Source organism: Arachis ipaensis, chromosome B10 (assembly GCF_059453495.1).
Source record: "Arachis ipaensis isolate K30076 ecotype BB chromosome B10, ASM5945349v1, whole genome shotgun sequence".
NCBI lineage: Eukaryota > Viridiplantae > Streptophyta > Magnoliopsida > Fabales > Fabaceae > Arachis > Arachis ipaensis.
In genome coordinates, this window is record NC_142435.1 from 112,342,563 (window position 1) to 112,358,665 (window position 16,103).

The window sequence follows — 16,103 nt, forward strand, 5'->3', positions numbered from 1 at the left end:
TTTTCAGAGAACCATTACTTGCACCATCCAATGTGGTTTTATCCCGAGGCTTCATGCCTTGAGTGAAGTAGCTGATCAGCACCAACCTGTCAATCATGTGGTGGGGGCAGGCATCCAGAAGGTTCTTGAAATGCTCCCAATACTCATAGAGAGTTTCTAATTCGCCTTGAACAATGCAAGAAATCTCCTTCCTCAGTCTATCTGTAACTTCAGCTGGAAAGTATTTTTCTAAGATTTCTCTCCTGAGCGTATCCCAGTTAGTAACTGTCGCTTCAGGTTGGGAGTAGTACCACTCCCTCACCTTTCCTTCAAGAGAAAACGGGAAGGCAGTTAGCAGAATAGAAGTTTCATCTGCACCATGACGCCTAACAGTAGAACAGGCTGTCTGAAAATCCCTTAGGTGCCTGATAGGCTCCTGAGCAGGTAAGCCATGAAACTTAGGCATCAAGTTGATTAGTGCAGTCTTCAGTTTAAAATCTATAGCCAGATTTGGATGACGCACTTGATACGATTGCAGAGTAAAGTCTGGAGCTCCAACTTCTTGGAGAGTAATCCTCCTGGGCTCCGCCATATTACCTACGCCTAAATCAACCGAATTAGTAGAAAGGGAGCTTATTTCTTCCTCAGATGGCGCTTTAGATTCGCCCTCAGATGAGACTGGTGAATTGATAATAACCACTTCACCACCCTCAGAGGCTAACCTACACCGAGCTCGCCTAATACGTGAAAGAGTTCTTTCAATTTCAGGATCAAATGCGGCTAAGCTCAGATCAGGCAGTGAATGCGTCATTCAATGAAAGAAACATACAGCTCATGGTAATAAAATAAAATAAAATATGTGAAAATTAAAAAAATGTACACTAACTAATAATTTAGCACACAATTGCAACTCCCCAACAATGGTGCCAAAAATTGATGCGGGCAGAAATCAGCCAATTAAAAAATCAATAATATAAGAACAGCATTATAAGTACAGTTCTTAACCAACTAAAATCCGCTTATCAATTTAGAAAGGGTGTCACAAAATCAGAATAAAAATACTGGGAGTATGAATCCCAGGTCGTCTCCCAACGAGTTGACAAAAGGGTGCTATCTTATTAATCAGGAGTTTTTCGAGAATTTTTGAGAGTTGAATAACAGAAAATAAATAATTGTAAATTAACGCAATGAAAATTAAAAGAGAATTATATATTTAGAATAAAAAACCTTGACTGGGGGAATGATTAATTGGAAGTTCTGTCCTTGTTGGAATTCTCTCAAGTGTAGTATAAAAAGGTTGTTGTTTTCACTTAGTTAACTCTTACTAAATAAAGGAAAGTCAAGTGATTGAGCTAACTCTTATTCACAAATCCTAGTTCTCTCCCTTGGGAAGGTCTAGCGTTAGTAAATAGAGAATTAGCAAATAGCTTCCAGTTAACTAATCACTTGAGTATTCCAACTCTAGGGTCTCTATTTAATCAACCCCCACGTCAAGTTGGGAGTCTACTCCATTGACATGAATATAACTTGCACAGAATTAAAAAGGGAATAAAAGGAAGACATGATAAACAATAACTGAGAATTAATTAAAAGTAAAAATAATCCTTTGCATTAATAAATTCTAAAAATAATCCAATTGTAATTTTGAACAGAGATTAAGGATATGGAAGAGTAAGGGAATAAGAAAACAAACTAGAATAATAACTTCAACGGAGGTAATGGCTCTTCAATATCCAAAGCAAAAGCATAAAACTAAAAATATGTGAATGTGTAGAAAACCTGGAGGAAGAGGGATTTTCTCTCTAAGATTCAAAACTAAACTAAAACTACGCTAATGATAATCTGTCTTGAGTCTCTGCTCGTTCCCTGGCTCTAGTCTGTGTTTCTGGGCTGGAAACTGGGTCCAAATTTGGCCCAAAATCGCCCCCAGCATTTTCTGTGATTTCTGCAGATCGCGCATGTCACGCGTACGCATCAAGCATGAGCACGCGTCGTCTAGCAGAACTTCAATCCACGCGTACGCGTCAGGTACGCACACGCGTCACTGTGAAAATCTCCAGATCACGCGCACACGTGAGCCATGCGTGCGCATCGGTGCTCGCTGGTTGTCTCCTTTATTTCTTGTGCTCTTTTCATTTTTGTAAGCTTCCTCTCCATCCTCTAAGCCATTTCTGCCCTATAAAGCCTGAAACACTGAACACACAGATCATGTCATCGAATGGTATAAAGGGGAATTAAAATACACAAATTAAAGGCTTAGGAAGTCATTTTTCAACCATAGAACAACTAGAAAGGAGTTGTAAAACCATGCAATTCATATAAATAAGTGTGCAAAAACTTGATGAAACCACTAAATTGAGCACAAGATAAACCATAAAATAGTGGTTTATCACGGACGCACACACCCCTGTGCGCACGCACAAGTCGAGAAGGGGAGTCTGTTGGGGGTGCTAGCACACCCTGTGCGAGTGAACAGACCTTATGGATTTCAGTATCTGTGTGTACACACACACCCCTGTGCGCACGCACACTTTTAAAATCTCCTGGGCGTGCGCACGCACACTCCTATGCGGCCTTACACGTCCAGTTTCTCAAATTTTACTTTGTTTTCAACTATTCTACCTTCCCAACAAGGTTGTAAGCTTCTATAACACCATTTTAAGACTCTTGGGCTTAGTTTTAGACATTTAAAACATGGGAATTAAATTAATGGATTTGGATGATATTATTTGGAAAACTTAGAAGATGGAGGTCTAGGTTTTGGGTGTACTGGGATGGTTTGATGGTATGTGACGAACGGTTGATGTATGAGATGAGAATTGGGGAACTTATGAGTTCAAAATGGAAATGTGAATTTACAGTGGTTGGGATGAATCGAGGACTCGAAAGGGTGATGAGGAATTACTGATGTACTAAAATTGTTTTCTGAAAACCACTGATGTATCATTTTGATATTGAGAATATGAGACACTATGCGCCCGGCAGGGGCTACGGTTGGATCCCGCTTGTCGAGGTAGCAGCGGCGGCGTAAGGGCGGTGGTTCATCCCGCTTGCGCTTAGATGCGAGGTCGGTGGCAAGAGTATCCCGCTCGCATCCCTTTGGATCCATAGAGCGTGCAGGCGCATGTACCTGGATAGTGATCTGAGCACTATATCTCGGGGGTTCCCATATGAGAATTCCGAAGGGCGACGTCTCCATGGAGATGTGCCGGGTTGGAAGTTGAACCGACAATGTGATATCACAGCCAGTAGGGCAGGCATTCATCATATGCATTTTCTATCTGTTTGTATGATTTGACTACTTGAATTGGCTTGCCTATTACCCAGCAGTTGAACCGACAATATGATATCACAGCTAGTAGGGCAGGCATTCATCATATTCATTTTCTATCTGTTTGTATGATTTGACTACTTGAATTGGCTTGCCTATTTATATAACATGCTTATTTTCTATTTGAATTACTTGCCATATATGCTTCTACTTGTGATTTACTTGCCTTGTATATAATTGTGCATTCTGCTGGGACTGAGGAGGTTCGGATGGCGGTGGCGATGAGATTGCATGGAGGATCGGTTGGTGAAGGTTGTGGGACAGTGGTGTTTGGTTAGAATAGAAATCCCCTAAGATAGATTACCCGGTTTATTTATGTTAAGGTTTACATAATTATGCTTATCTGTTTTAGTATGCCTTAAGATTGAATCTTGTGATGGATATGGAGCTTAGGATTGCCTTTGGCATCCTGGCATCTTATATCCTACATCATTAGGCAGTGTTACCATACTGAGAACCTCCGGTTCTCATACCATATCTCTATTGTGTTTTTCAGATGCAGGTTGCAACCAACCCCGGTGAGTTGTCTGATTGGTGACAGAAGCGGAGGACCGGATACTTCTTTTGAGTCTTTTGATTTATTTTGTATATGACTCTCTCTTTTGTATTTTGTTTTGCCTAGAGGTTTGTATTTGAGAGAACAAAACTTGTATAAGCTGTTTTTACTCTCTGGTTTCTATATGACTGTATATGGCTAGCCGGCTTAAACTCCGCGAGCCGTGGTATGATATTATACTATGATATTTATTATATTGTAATTATTTCTTGTGTCTTAAGTTAGAAGCTTCGTTAGTATGTTTTGCACTTTTCAAATCTTGTCTTTTAGCTATATTCTTCATCGGGCTTCTAGATTATACTATTCTTTCTATATATATTATATGTATGAGCTTAGAACTGTCGTAATCTCTGATTAACCTTTGCTTTACGATGCGAGGTAAAGCTTAGGCTAATTAGGGTGTTACAATTGCTATTGACAAATAATTTTTAGGCAACGGTGTCTAATTTCTTAAGAAAAAAGGAAAAATTAATATTCAATTCAGAAATTATAAACGTAAATTAACTTTTAATAATTAAATTTTGTTTAAAAAAACTACACAATAATTGGACACCAATTTACAAGCACCATATAATTAACCATGGATAAGAAATCAAAAACCACTACACAACATAGTTTCTTTGAATCTTAAATTATTGGTTTTTTTTTATTCTTATTCCATAAATAATCAGACTATTATTTCAGTTATCAAACATGAATTATGTTATCACTATCTTTCATCTTGACAAGAAAATGTTGTCACAACTCTAATTATTAACTTACACTTTTTTTAATACATATTCACTTAAAGCTTCTCATGAAAACAAAAATGGTTAGCGCACTTTTTTTGACACAGAAACATAGTTTTACCGCGAAGGTGGTTGGCAAGAACTACTTAGGAGACATGTTGTCAAAGCTGAGCATGAAGGCTACCATGTTGATAACCTGTTGAAGGAAACATGGTTACCCAATAGTGATACGAAGGCTTCCCACACATCAAAATATAACAAGAATGTATGTTAACCACTACTTACATCGTCAACAACTTGGTGTCCCGGTCGCAGGCTCCACAGTGCACGCCGATCAGTCTGTGCGTGCTCATCCGCAACTAGAATCCCCTACCAAAAGAAACGGTAAACAATCATGATCATGCTCCAATAATTGAAGACCGCTCAAGTGTATTGTTGCGACAACTCACATTCACCAAGCCAAGCCGAATACATATGTACCGTTCATCCAGATTCTTTGAGAAAATGTAAGCGGCCACAGTAAACTCTAACCCCCGAAAATGGATTCCCTCTGGTGGCCGAAATGCCAATTCGAGACACTACTCAAGCAAAGCAACACAAACTCCATGTAAGTTAACTCCATTTGGACTAACACAAGGGAACTTCACAAAGGAAAGAAATATTACTAAACACCCAAATAGTAAACTCATTACCTACGGCATCTCAGATGCAACATGGAAGGCAGGGTGTGTGTGATATGTGAACGGTGACCCATGCTCAGTTTGCCAGATGTCGCTACCTTCTGTTGACGCAGAATCCTGGTCTTCGAATGTTAACTTGCGGTGCACCAAAAGTAAACAATGAAACAACTAAGTTCATACTTTTGGAAGTAAATTGCGAAAACAAAATAACTTCACTTACTTTCAACTTAGCGGACGCAGTGGCATCACCGTGTCCCCTCTAGTTGTTGGCTTCAGCGGAGGTGAGAGCTTTATGGCACCACACTTTGCTCCCACAGCTTTTTTGCTTACCACAGTCGCCTCTTGTGGATCCACCGCCTTTGCTTGCGTCTTCCTACACGCAACCATCCGTGCATTGCCTTGCACGGCTTCCTTCTTCAGGTCGGCAAGTGGACCAACAGCAAACATCATAGACTGGAGAATCTTCCCATGATCTACCAGCATCTCGGAGATAGTCCTAATGTGGTCATTCAGGGTCTTCATGACCTCCTTGGTAATTTCATTTTGGTTTATTATCTGCAATATCCATACAACCACATACTTCCACGTAAGCTAAACTTAGTAACAACTATACACTTCATACAAAATGGCCACAACATGTTCTGCAGAAAACTAACCTCCTGAAACATCCGGATGAACCTGACGCTATGGACACGGATCCAGAAAATTTTATCAGTGGGGGCAAAATATATATAATAATAATTTTTATAATTATACTATAGTATTATAAAATATGATTATTCCTCAAATTATTAAACTAAAAAATTAAAACAATAAAATAATAATTCAAAATAATAAATAATTTAAAATTCCATTCTTCTAGGTTTCATACTTTGAAAAGATTGAATAATCTTTTCATTATCAATACAATCAAATGTCTCTCTTTCTATATATGTCACTAAACAATCATTTAAAAATTCATCTCCCATACGATTACGGAGCCGACTCTTTATGATGTTCATAGCAAAAAAAATTCTTTCAACTGATACAGTTGCTACAGGCAAAACTAAAGCTAACTTCAAAAGAAGAAACACTAATGGATAAACAATATTTTTTCGAATCTCAACTAATAGAATAATATTATAAACCTAAATTAATTAATTAATAAAATTAATTCACAATTCTACACAAATTGACAAAAATATCTCAATATACAAAAATAATTAACAAATAAATTACACCATCACAACAAATTCAATCACAAATTCACAGTTCCTAAACCAACTATATCAAATTATCAATTATCAAACCATGAAGCAAATGAGCAAAAACCTGAATGAAGCAACTAACCAGAGACGGTGTGCTAACTAAGTAACTAAGTAAGTAACTATTGATTATTATTCAGTCTAATAAAAATTTAACACTCCAACTGTCCAGAACTTGAATCTCATTATCTCAATGAATATAATGGATTTGGTTAGTTGCTCATTAACAAGAACATAATCTCATTATCTCATTAACAAGAAAACCAACATGGCAACACAATACCACCTAACCTAACCAATGCCATGTTACATAAAGTCACAAAGACACAAACCATTCCTTATTTCCTTTCCTTTATTTTGAATCTCCACGACCCCACCCCCAAAATCTTATTTATTTATAATATACATATGCTATAAATCTATACTTAATTGGTTACAGCCTACAAGTAAACTTGAAAATTATTTGGTATTTACCACTCTTGAAACTTGAAAGGTTGATTTGGGTTCCCAAATCCTAATTATGTACCAAGAGGCAAAGTCCAAGACTGAACTCCAAGACTAGGAGGACGACCCAGTAGCGATGCGGTGCCAGCAGCAACAGAGAAGAGGATCGTACCCCCAAGAAAGAAGAACCAGAAGTCCAAAAGAGATTGATGTTTGCTGAACAAGAAGGTAGAATCGCAAAAGCATAACCAGACGCCGAACTGCCAAGTGCCGAAGGAAGGAACGCAGAAGAAGAACAGCGGCAGAACCACACAAATCACAAGCAGTCAAGCAGTGACGCAAAAAAAGGCAGAACTTGAGAACCACCAGATGCGGTGCGGCGACGATGCAAGGAGAAACCGACTGTCGACGGACTGGCGGAGACGCAGAGTGGCGGGCTGGCGGCAGTAACTCTAGAGCCTGGAGGGTGGAGGCTGGAGGCTTGGAGCAATTAGGGATTTCAGATTTGGAGAGAAAAGGAGAAGAAGAAGCGTTAGGAATTTGGAACTTTGGACTACTGGGGGCAAAATTAATTATATAGTGGGGGCAATTATGGTATTTCACTCAGAATTACTACTTATTTTTTAAAATCTCACTGGGGTCAGTTACCCCCACTAGCTTATAAATAAATCCATCCCTGGTTATGGTCGTCGTCGATGGTCCTGTCACCACCATCTGTCCCTTTAGCGACCTCACTGCTCGAAACACAACCATGTTTTGACTTGTCAGGAGAAAGATAACACACAATACACAACAAGAATCACAAAGGTGTCACTGGGATTGCTTTACTCACCTCGCGAGAGAGACATCGTCTTTTTTCTCCTTCTGTGCATCAACTTTCTCCTTCATTTTTCAAAGTATCTCTTCCACAGTAGCACATGTCTCCATTGCTCAAACTTGCACGGACTATAGTAATGAATAGTTCCACATGTGTTATATGAAACCATGAAACGGGCTCATATCATATCATGGCCCACTAGTGAGCTAAGCCCAGCTGAACAAACACAAATATATTATTATTACATTTAAAAAAGTTTGTATCACATGTCTAAACAAAAGAAATATATTTAATTATTCACGAAACCACCAACGAGGCTTATAGAAGAAGCAACCAGACTGAAATGACCCTTTCACCCTCACCTGCTATGTGTTTTCCCCATGTGCACAGTTGTAGACTTAGGATAACGGCGACATGACAGATGAAAGGACTACTCACCTTTGCTTAAGAGCGGGATATATGATACACGCCAGCCTCACCCAAAGTTAATTTTCAAAAGCTTTCTTTTGTAAAGACTGTATGAATTAATAAAGAATAACTCCTGTCACATCTTCTCTTAAGAATAAATATGTTTGAATAAATTCCATTATCATTGTAGAAGAGTGTTGTATTTTAGATCTGAGTCTTGAGTATTTAATTTTTTGTAGTATAACTTAAATAAATTCATCGAAAAAATTTAATAAAAAGTACGTTAACTGAAATTTCAAATACAATACTCGTCTACAACATTAATAATTTAAAAACTTCAAAAAAATTATATTATCCAATACAAAGAAGTTTAAAAAGAAAATATTAAATTAAATACTCGTCTACAATACTCGTCTACAATACTCGTCTAAAAATTATTTTCATAACAATTATGTCTCTAAACGATAATTAGAAAAATTGCCAGTAATAATTTTTGTTGCACCAATTGATTCTTGATTTTAGTTATTAATCATAGCATTAATAATTTATCCCAACTTGTTGCTACAACAAATTTGAAGAAAGAAATGTCAACATACGATTTATAAACATAAGCGGTTAAATTAGCTTATTATTCTATGAATTTATTGGATAATATTAGCTACCTACTTGCATTCCTTGTATCTCTTTTTTTTTTTGGAAAACCAGTTTTTAAAGATATAAATTTCCAAAGTGGGACCCAAGGATCATCTTCAATACACCCATGAACATTCATCGAGTTAAGGTTAACAAACTAACATATTTCTATCTAACAAAGAATACCCACTTCAACCAGTTGATCACAGATAAATAAAAGTTAACAACTACTTCATTAAACCTAGAGGCCAGGAAATCCAACGGCAAACTGTATTCCATTAAGATCCAGATTAAATATCTTTGTTACCAAAGCCCAACCAAAACACCAGCAAGATCATCCCTTACAACCCGATACCTGCAACTGCCTCATCTTAACAAAACAAAAGGAAACTTTAAAAAAGAACCACATACAGGAACAGCATTATGGGAAATATTTCCCTAAGCATTTCAACTTGTCCCCTAAGTTCCTCGTTTTCAAGCTCCAATTGACGAATTCGCTCGTTCAATCGGTCAATTTCTTCCTTCTTGTCCTGATTCAACTACGCCATGACACGTATAACAATGCGATGGTTGTAATCACGAATAGTATAACCGGTGGCAGAAAGAATCTTATCCAACATTGTGAATGAAACTTCTTGATGAGCAAAGCGTTCTTTGTAGCACAACGTACCGTGAACCACAAGATCTAGTCATTTGCCATTGTGGGGGAGAACCACCATGAAACTAAAAAGCACATTTTCATCCTTCGGGTTGATTTCTCCATGAACAAAAATTGGGGGACCAATTTGAAAGAACGAACAGCTCTCAGCAACATTAGCTCCATATCTTCTACATACATGAATGCGCTCTCACTTACTGGCTCCACCACTGCACATCACCAACATCACACTCATTCCGGCATTAAAAGCTTGCTAAATGAAACTTTGATAAAAGCTTTAAAAGTAAAGCTTTTGCATCTCACCTCCCTGTTCATCAGGGTTGCTGCCACCACCATATTCCTGACTATTCGATAGAACTACTCTGGAAGATACTTGCTGAGATGAAGAGATTAAACAGAAGGCTCCCTCTAACAACCTCGAAAGTCTTCTTCTCCCCGTTTGAACAGGTGGTGTTGGCTGACGGGCGGAAGGAGCTGCCACGCTGCGCAGCCAAGCCACAGCATCAGCCAAATCACGGAACCCACGATACTTGCTGTTTCGATAGCCATTGACTTGTTGCTCACACTCCTGCCTTAAGCGATACTCGCCAGGAATACGACCCCTTCGCACGGCGTAGAACAGAAAACGACCACGGTACTCATCACCACTTAAGCATACAAAAAACAACTGACATCGCTAGTATCTTCCTTCTCAACTAACACTAATTTGTAAAACACATAAGGAGGGCATTTTTTAACCCACTTTAAAACTCATTCCAATAATAATAATAATAATAATAATAATAATAATAATAATAATAATAATAATAATAATAATAATAATAATAATAATTAATATAAATGATAAATATAACATTACTAGTAAATAATTGTCTTATTAATAACCATCATGAATAAAAATAATGATATCAACAACTTTAATAATTTTTCCGTTACAGTTACAATATTTAAAACACATCAAAATATTTATAACTATGACAGATGTTGACAAATTGAATTAAAACTTTGTTTAAATCCAAAACGAAAAAATAGAAGGAAATAAAATAAGAGAGGAAAAAATTAACACAAAAAATTGGAAAAAAATATTTGGTTTTTGATGTCTTAATCGATTAAAGCAAAAAACCAGTCTCACATACAACAAGATAACTATGAATATCATTATTCATTTTTTTTTTCATAAACACAATAAAATATTATACTCTTAAATATTTAATTTAGATTATTCATCTCATATGTGTAACGTTGACATGGGACTCTTTTCTATGACACATTACTCTAAAAGACCGTTTTCAAACTTCAATTATTAAACAAAAACATTTAATACCAACCTAATTAAGAACGAACTAAATATTTTTATCTATATTTATAATATATAAGATTGACGCCCAAATTTTTTCATGAAAAAAAAAAACATATCCTTAGTTATTGTTTCAGTTATTTTCATACTATGTATATTAATAATCTTCACTAATTATTTAATTTTATCATTATTTATTTTCATAGCCTTCATATTCTTATTTTAATTTACTTTCATAACCTTTTTATTTCTACCATTTTTTTCATCATATTCATGTTTCTTATTTTTATTTGTATTTTTATTCACTTATTCATATTAATTAAAATTATTAAAATTTAAAAAAAATAAAAATAATAAATATAATGATAATGAAACTAAATAATAAAATAACTGAGAGTACCGTACTCTCTATGTTACGAGTAAATAAAAGTGATTGTTATTGACAATTAATTTGTAAGAAACGGACTAATTTCACAACAAAAAAATTAAAACTTATTTTTTAATCTAAAAATTATATTATCGCTATCTTTCATCTTGTCAAAAAATATAGTCACAACTTTAATTATTAAATTATACATTTTTATAGACTTTTTTTTGAATGACATCTTCATTTAAGGCTTCTCAGAAAAACAAAAAATTTTCTAACATAATAAGCGTAAATTCATTTCCTTTATTTTGGTCGACCCAATCGAGTCATTTTTTTATCGTGCAATCCACTCTTAAGATACGTACTACAAATAGCCTTTCAATAAAATTAAAGTTTTTTTTAGCTAAGTCCAAACACATTAGTCCTGTAATTCCATGTTACCCGTTTTTTAAATAATCCATTACAATTTTTGCAATAAATCCCAATAATACGTACAAAAACACTAGTCATTCTAGTTACTGCAAGGATTAAGTCAACATTATAATTATAAATAGGTGTGTAAGCAACTGACAAATACTGCTTATGTGGGACCCATAATATGCTACAAAGCAGAGTTTCAATATCCCCTTGCTTTCTCACTCACTACGTGTCATCCCTGCAGCTTGCACATCTATCCTCAGCACCTACTGAAGATAGAAGGCTAAATGTTTTTAACTCTTGTTTTAAGGATTATTGCAACCATGTACACATAGACTCATTACTTTCCCTCATGACAATACTGTAGGGCAATCAGAAGATGAAACCACAATGGCAAACATCAAAATTTAGGTTAGGTTGTGAGATATTAATAGTAATTAAAGGTTGTGAAATGCCAGGGAAAGTTAGTACTCGTACTTTAAAAGTTAAAATCTTGATCTTGTGTTATCATGTTTTTATTACTATACCAATGCCTGCACTACCTTGTTTTTTAACTATCAGATAACCCTTCTTTTTTTCAATTTATTAACTTCCAATACAATTTACTACTTAATTCAATCTTACTAAAGTCCCGTAAAAGTAGTTTCTGAATTCTAACGTGTTAATGGCAATGTGATCATGTTCTTCCTCTATGTTCTAAGTGTTAATAGGGAATAAATTTCATAGACATGGTATAAATTCCATCCTTCGAGATACATTTAGAGTAAATTCAGCTGAAGAAACAAAATCATTCTTTAAGTGGTTGCATTCATCGATATATAAAAGTTAATAAAAAAATTAATCATTGTATTTGATCCTCCAAATATTTTAGATTTTTCGTTATTCTTCCCAATAGTTGTCCAGTGTTAATTTGTTAAATCATGCAAGAATGGAAATGGAGTTTTCTTTCTTGTTTTAATTTAGATTAAGGCTCATAAATAAATGAATTAACGGAGCATAATTTTCATTATCAACTTTCTTTTCTTTTCCTACGCCTACAGGTTGAAGAAGGGTCAAGCGTAGAATCTAGGCCGAAACATTTGAGAAAAGCTACTGTGGCTAACTGGAAATACTGACAAGGGTGTAAAAATAATTCAGGTGATGATGAATCCTCATTGTCATCTGTATTTTCTTCTTCGCTTTTCAAGCTTGAACATGATACACTGTCATCCTTTATATCTAGGTTCTCTCCGCCCTGCTAAAATACATTATATGTACAAGTAATTTACTATATGTCAAAAAAATAAAAATAAAAATAAAAATGAATTATATATGTACATCTGTGTGAGTTAGAGTTGACTATAGTTTGACATGGATTTATTAGGACTTAAATGATCTTCTCCTTGCATTTAACTATGATTTAAGAGTTAGTTAAAGGGTTTAGGGTATATGCGATATATGGCTAAGTGATAACTGATATGTCATGATGTAGGATAATAATAACATACAGTCATACACATAAGCGGAAAGGAAAAATACATAACATTAAATGCTAAGATATCAATGCATTTAATTTATATTTATTAGAGCTTAGCTAATATTTGTCCTTACGATATATAATAAATTTGCTATTAGTAAAAATTTTCTATTAAAAATATAAAAAATTCAAATTTTTAACGTATTTATTTTATTTTTATTAAATAAAAATATTTAAATTTTTTAACTAATAGTAAACTTTATCATGTGTCTTATAACTTATAAGACACATATTAACTAAATTCTATTCATTATTTGATAACTAAACTCGTTACAACCATATCCAGGAACGCTGCAATGTTTTGCATTACAAAATTCTCACTTTCGCCACAGTAATGAATTGCAAATTTGCAACAATATCAAAAGGGATGGTCTTTAGTTTTAACAGAAATGTCTTACAAAAAAATTAGTTAAAAACTGCTTAAACTTCCTATTTTTAGTTTATTTAATATATCTTGTAATAAATAAAAGTTAAATAAAACAAATATGAGCTGTTTTGATCATAATTGTCAAAATTAAAATGGTGATCAAACCAATTAAATTACTAATTTATTGATTATTGGTAGGTCACTGATGAAATCAGTTAATTTGATTCCAGGTAAATAAGAAATATAAAATAATAAAAAATTTAAAATTTAAATTTAAAATTTAAATTTAAATTTAAAATACACATCTTCACTATTTTAAGAATAATTAAAACCTCAACAAATTATAATCTAATTATATTAAATAATTATGTAAATTTTAGTAATTTTTATAATAATTTTTTTATTTTTATAATATTTTTTAATTTTATTTTTATATTAAAATAAATATTTTAATATTAGTATATACTATATGTATTTATTAAAAAAATAATATTAATAAATATCATATAATCACAAAAAATATATTTAATAACATTTATATTTATATTAATAATTATACATAATAAAAAATATAATTAATTTAAACATAAATAAAAATAAAATTAAAATAATATCTAACAAAATTATTGTATTAATAATTATACATAGCAAAATTAAAAAAATAAAAGAATAATTTTTTTTAAATCAATCCAAACTTATCCTTAGTATTTAATAGAAAAGGAGTTCCACTGGCTTTTACTCAAGATATCACTCTCATGTTTATTTTTGAATAATACTATCTATTTAAGTTTTTTTATAAACTAAGTTTAACAAAATTAAACAATAAAATTTAGTAGGACTTGATTAACAAAAAGTATTAAATGGGTAACATTATTCTTAATTTAAATTTAAATGCTAAATTTAAAAAAGTGACGAACATTCAATTAAGGATTAAATCTCGGTAAGAGTTCTTCAGCTGTAATCATAACATCCTCTGTTCTGAGGGATATGTATTTTTTTAGTACATGCGTGGCAATGGGAATCGGACTTAAAAATCTATATATAGGTTTAAACTCCTCAAAATTAGTCACTTTTAATCTTTTATTGACTAGAATGTAAACGTATAATTATCCAATTTAAAAATTCTCTGTTTGAGGCTAAGTACTCGATCTCTTGCTCGTTTAGGAGAGAAAAGGAACAAATTAACAAAATAATAATATTTAAAAAAAAACAAAAAACAAAGATTGAAGAAGAAAAATGATGAGGTGTGTAACCTGCGTATGGCGTAGATTGGAGGTAACTACGACGGTGGATGTTTCATCGTCTTCGGCGACCTGCTTGTCATTTTGAATCTGGTTAATATCATGGACATGGAACCTAGTGGTAGAAGTAGAAGCGGTGGCCGGCGCGGCGGTGGCACCGCCATCCTCATCATCATCGGTGTGATCTAGAGTGAAGCAAAATAGAACGAAAAGGAGAAGAAAAGAAACTAAGAATTGAATCCAAATCAGCCATGGAATTCCACATCCCTCTACCATCCCTAAACCGAACATGTCAATAATCTGCTGCGATTAGATTGAATTAGATCATAACAATATTAATGATTGTTAATTTGTTATGAGAAGAAATAATTATTGGACAGTTAATTAAGTAAACGTTACTTACCGGAGTGGTTGAATCTAATAAGAACACAAAAAGTTGGGGGAGGGTACAACGGTGACCACGTGCCGCTAAAGGAACATGGCTGCAAGTTGCGGAATTCAGTTATTTACAGCACACACCAACTTGATGGAGAAAGAAGCAACGAATTAAGTAATCGTTGCCTCGGCCCCATTAGTTGTGTGCTTGCTTCTCCTTAAAAACTTTTAGATTAATCGATTTACTAACAAGCAACGAATTTAGTTTCAATCTCAAATTGTAACTAAGTTGTAATAACCAATTATTTTAAATTATCTTTTACTTTTTAAAGGATTCCACTTAATATGGATGTATATAAGATTAAACTATTTTATTTAAAAAAAACAAATAATAAAAACAACTATTTGTACTCATATTTTATTTAAAAAAAATAAATAATAAAAACAACTATTTGTACCTATAAATTTTATGAACGTTAACAAAAGTATCTATTAAAAAATTAATGTTGTATCCATTAAAGATGAATCCCGACAAAAATATTCAAACCCATAATTTTTGTTATTTTTTAGTAAAATTCCTAAATTAACCCATCCTTTATCTTTAACCTCAACTCCACCACCATCTCTTTTTTTCTCAAATATTTTATTTTTACATCTCTCTATTATCAACACCTTAACCACCTTCTCCTCTTCTCTGCCACTCTACCACTACCACCACCAACGCTAGATGGCATTAACATCATCACGATAATCATCGTCGACATCATCACTACTACTCCTCTTTTTATAATCCTCTCCTCCTCTGTAATCATTATCACCATACCTGCATTTGATTCAAGTATCAAACCAAACTGTGAATGCAAAACCATAGCAAAAAGTATCACTCAAAAACAAAATTCAAAATGCTACCTTTTTCTGGGACTGCGGCTGCGCTTAGATCTAGGAGCAGATTCGAGAATCTTATCTTTGTGGATGTGCTTGGCGGTTGTACGAAAAGTGATGTTGAGAACGAGAAGGGAATATGTGTCGCTAATGTCTGGTGGAA

The 16,103-nt window shown here is 34.0% G+C and overlaps 1 protein-coding gene across 1 annotated transcript; it reads right to left on the minus strand.

Annotated features, from left to right (window-relative positions):
* Nucleotides 1-12,541: 12,541 nt before the first annotated feature.
* Nucleotides 12,542-15,180, minus strand: LOC107621636 (uncharacterized). The gene is made up of 3 exons (XM_016323667.3): nucleotides 15,087-15,180; nucleotides 14,696-14,983; nucleotides 12,542-12,796 (listed from the first exon to the last, which is right to left on the minus strand). The coding sequence occupies exons 2-3, from the start codon at nucleotides 14,972-14,974 to the stop codon at nucleotides 12,569-12,571; spliced, it is 507 nt and encodes a 168-aa protein (XP_016179153.1). The 5' UTR covers nucleotides 14,975-14,983; nucleotides 15,087-15,180; the 3' UTR covers nucleotides 12,542-12,568.
* Between the last annotated feature and the right edge of the window lie 923 nt (nucleotides 15,181-16,103).

What these genes read in the sequence shown, in the direction of transcription:
- LOC107621636 (XM_016323667.3), bottom strand. Translation starts at nt 14,974, where the DNA reads ATGTTCGGTTTAGGGATGGTAGAGGGATGTGGAATTCCATGGCTGATT. An exon ending in CCAATCTACGCCATACGCAG is followed by an intron (nt 12,797 to 14,695) that starts GTTACACACCTC and finishes AATGTATTTTAG; the next exon opens with CAGGGCGGAGAGAACCTAGA.